Raw genomic sequence first — 3,207 nt, 5'->3', positions numbered from 1 at the left:
AGATCGGGAGATTTTCAACCTTAAGGATGAGAAGGATGAGATCGGGAGATTTCACCTGGTTTTAGATGATCGTCTCTGGAGGGCTGGGTTGGAGTGGGGGGCTGGGGGTGGGGAGGGTTGGGGTGTGGTTTGCGGTGCGAGCGCCCTACGGATCTGCCCTGGTTGCCATGGCAACTAGAGATGGCCGGCGACGGAGGTCGGGGTTCGAGAGATGGGGGACGATGGCGGCAGACGAGAGAGGGGATGGATCGGAGGCCGGGAACGGCTGGGTCGTGCGGGCAGCGGGTCGTCTGGCCCGGATGGGGCAGTGCGGGCGGGGTTGCCACACACCGGACGTGCGGGCCGTGCTTTTGTGCGCGCGGACGTGGTCGTGCGGGCCGGTTCCCGTCCATGCCACACGAGGCGTGCGGGCGGTTTCCCGTCCATGCCTCACGTGTGGCAGTTATTCGGACCCTTTTGATATGCTATTATTTTGAGTATGGGTCTGTCTAGGACACATCTAAATGTGACATAGTTATATCACATCTAAGCTGATTTTCACTCTGTTTGCGGTCTATTTTTTTTGTCCTAGTTTTTTTTTGTTTCTTGTTGCTTCATTATATATTTGTGGGAAGTTAGATATGACATCCTTAAAAAACATTTAAATATGAATTAGACAAACTGTTTGAGTATACAAATATTGTGTTCATTTCGAGGGACATTTTAAGGGTCACGTCCTCGACTCAGCGCAGTTCCGAATACGAGTCTGAAATCCGAATTTGGTCCGGACCATACCTTCCACTTTTATTATAAATATATGAGAGCATGTCCTTCACTTTGCAGCACGAGAACAATCGCCCGATCATGACGTTGACGCCGATCTCGCTGGTTGGCCCGACGCCGGCCGACCACGAGAGCTCCAGCCGGTTAGAGAATCTTCTCCGTGAGGCCGGCCTGTACGAGACCTCCGATGAGCTGGCGGTCCGCGAGGAGGTGCTGCGCGATCTCCAAGCCATCGTCGACCGGTGGGTGAAGCGCGTCACCGCTCAGCGAGGGTTTCCCGACGGCATGGCTGAGCAGGCCACCGCCCTTCTGATTCCCTTCGGTTCGTACCGTCTCGGCGTTCACGGCCGCGGCTCCGACATCGACGCCCTCGTCGTCGGCCCCTCCTACATCGACCGCGACCGCGACTTCTTCGCCGTGCTTGGCGGCGTGCTGGCGGAGACGGAGGCCGTGACGGAGCTGCAGCCTGTGCCTCGCGCGCACGTGTCCGTCATCAAGATGAGCTTCCGCGGCGTGCAGGTGGACCTCCTCTACGCCGGCGTGTGCCTGCCCGTGGTGCCCAGGGACCTCGACCTGCGCGACCGCTCCGTTTTCCGCGGCATGGACCTGGCCTCCGCGCGCAGCCTCAACGGCGTGCGCGTCGCCGACGAGCTCCTGCGTCTCGTCCCGGACGCCGGCGCCTTCCGCACGACGCTGCGGTGCATCAAGCACTGGGCCAAGGCGCGGGGCGTCTACTCCAACGTGATGGGGTTCCTCGGCGGCGTGGGCTGGGCGATCCTGGTGGCGCGCGTGTGCCAGCTCTACCCCAACGCCGCGCCGAGCATGCTGGTGCCGCGCTTCTTCAAGATCTTCGCGCAGTGGAAGTGGCCCAACCCGGTGCTGCTGCGGGACATCGAGCACGACGACGGCGGCGAGCTCGCGCTCCGGCTGCCCGTCTGGGACCCGCGGCGGAACCCGCGCGACAAGAGCCACATCATGCCCGTCATCACGCCGGCCTACCCATGCATGAACTCGTGCTACAACGTCTCGCACCCCACCCTGCGGACCATCACGGAGCAGCTCCAGATCGGCAACGGCATCTGCCAGGAGATCCTCAAGGGCGGCGGCGCCGGCGGGTGGGACGCGCTGTTCCAGCCGTTCCAGTTCTTCAAGGCGTACAAGAGCTACCTGCAGGTGGACGTGAAGGTCGCCGGAGGGGAGGCCGACCTCCGGGAGTGGAAGGGGTGGGTGGAGTCGCGGCTGAGGCAGCTGGTGAACAGGGTCGAGATGGCCACGGCAAGCATGCTGCTCTGCCATCCCAACCCGAAAGCCTACGCCGCCAAACCCCATGATCTCCACTGCACGTCAACCTTCTTCGTGGGCTTGTCCAAGCCACAGCAGCAGCAGCAGCCCCAGGTGCCGTTCGACCTACGCGTGACGACGGAGGGGTTCAAGCAGGAGGTGTACACGTACGAGTTCTGGAGGCCCGGGATGGAGCTGGAGGTCTCGCACACCCGGAGGAGGGACCTGCCGTCCTACGTGCTCGAGCAGATCCTCCCGGCTGGGCATCTCAAGAGGAAGCGCGTCGCCGAGAACAACTCTTCTCCTCCGTTGTCGTCTGCTTCCGGCGAGGTCAAGAAGGTGGCGGCGGCCGGCGGAACCGGATCGGCGCCTGAGAGGAAGAGGCAATGCTGTCCCAGCAGCAACATCCTTCCCAGCGCTTCAGTACAGGGCGTTGTGTGAGAGCAGATGAGCATTCAGAGCAATCACAGGAACTAGCCAAGCTTCAGTAATCACAGGAGCTGATGCACATCTTGACCGGCATGATCAAGCCAAGGGAAGCCGAAGTCTTCAAGCATACCAGCATGTCAGGGAGATGGCATGATCCAGTGGGAGACAGAGAGAAGGGCAGACTCTGCGTCCGGCGGAACATCGTGTACAGAGTCAGATATGTGTAGCATAGCTTTGTCAGAGGAACAATTTTGTATGATATACTATAAAGTTATCAACTATGTACTCAAAACTTTTGGCAGCACCACAGAATATAAACATTGTATTGTGGATGTTTATGTTCTTGCTTAGCTCCTTCAGTGCAAGTCTTCGATGTTAAGTCAGAGCTCCTGCCATGGTTTCGCTCTTATGTAAATTTTATCATAATTGTGCTATTATTGAATAAAACATAGAAATAATAGTTTTGCTAAAGCACATCTAGATGTGTCATAAATATTGCACATCTAAGTCATATGTCATTGATCTTACATTAAGATTCATGTGAATATTTTCTTTCTCTTTTTTCTTTTTCTCTTTATGCTTGATTCACTCACTTAGATGTGCAATAACTAGAGCACATCTAGATGTGCCCTAGACACACCCTAGAAATAAAGCATATCTTGCCATTGTGATATGTTCCAACAAATATACTAGGTACGGTAATTTTGGGTAGTAGTAGTTGGGACTTCAATCCTA

At 56.6% G+C, this 3,207-nt stretch overlaps 1 protein-coding gene across 1 annotated transcript; it reads left to right on the top strand.

Moving 5' to 3' along the window:
* Nucleotides 1-842: 842 nt before the first annotated feature.
* LOC123186049 (nuclear poly(A) polymerase 4-like) lies at nt 843-2,770 on the top strand. Its single transcript, XM_044597843.1, has one exon. The coding sequence runs from the start codon at nt 844-846 to the stop codon at nt 2,482-2,484; it is 1,641 nt and encodes a 546-aa protein (XP_044453778.1). The 5' UTR covers nt 843; the 3' UTR covers nt 2,485-2,770.
* The last annotated feature ends 437 nt before the right edge of the window (nt 2,771-3,207 follow it).

This window comes from Triticum aestivum, chromosome 2A (assembly GCF_018294505.1).
Source record: "Triticum aestivum cultivar Chinese Spring chromosome 2A, IWGSC CS RefSeq v2.1, whole genome shotgun sequence".
NCBI lineage: Eukaryota > Viridiplantae > Streptophyta > Magnoliopsida > Poales > Poaceae > Triticum > Triticum aestivum.
This window is presented reverse-complemented; position numbering and strand designations above follow the sequence as displayed.

Coding starts and splice junctions, on each gene's coding strand:
- LOC123186049 (XM_044597843.1), top strand. CDS start 844: ATGACGTTGACGCCGATCTCGCTGGTTGGCCCGACGCCGGCCGACCAC.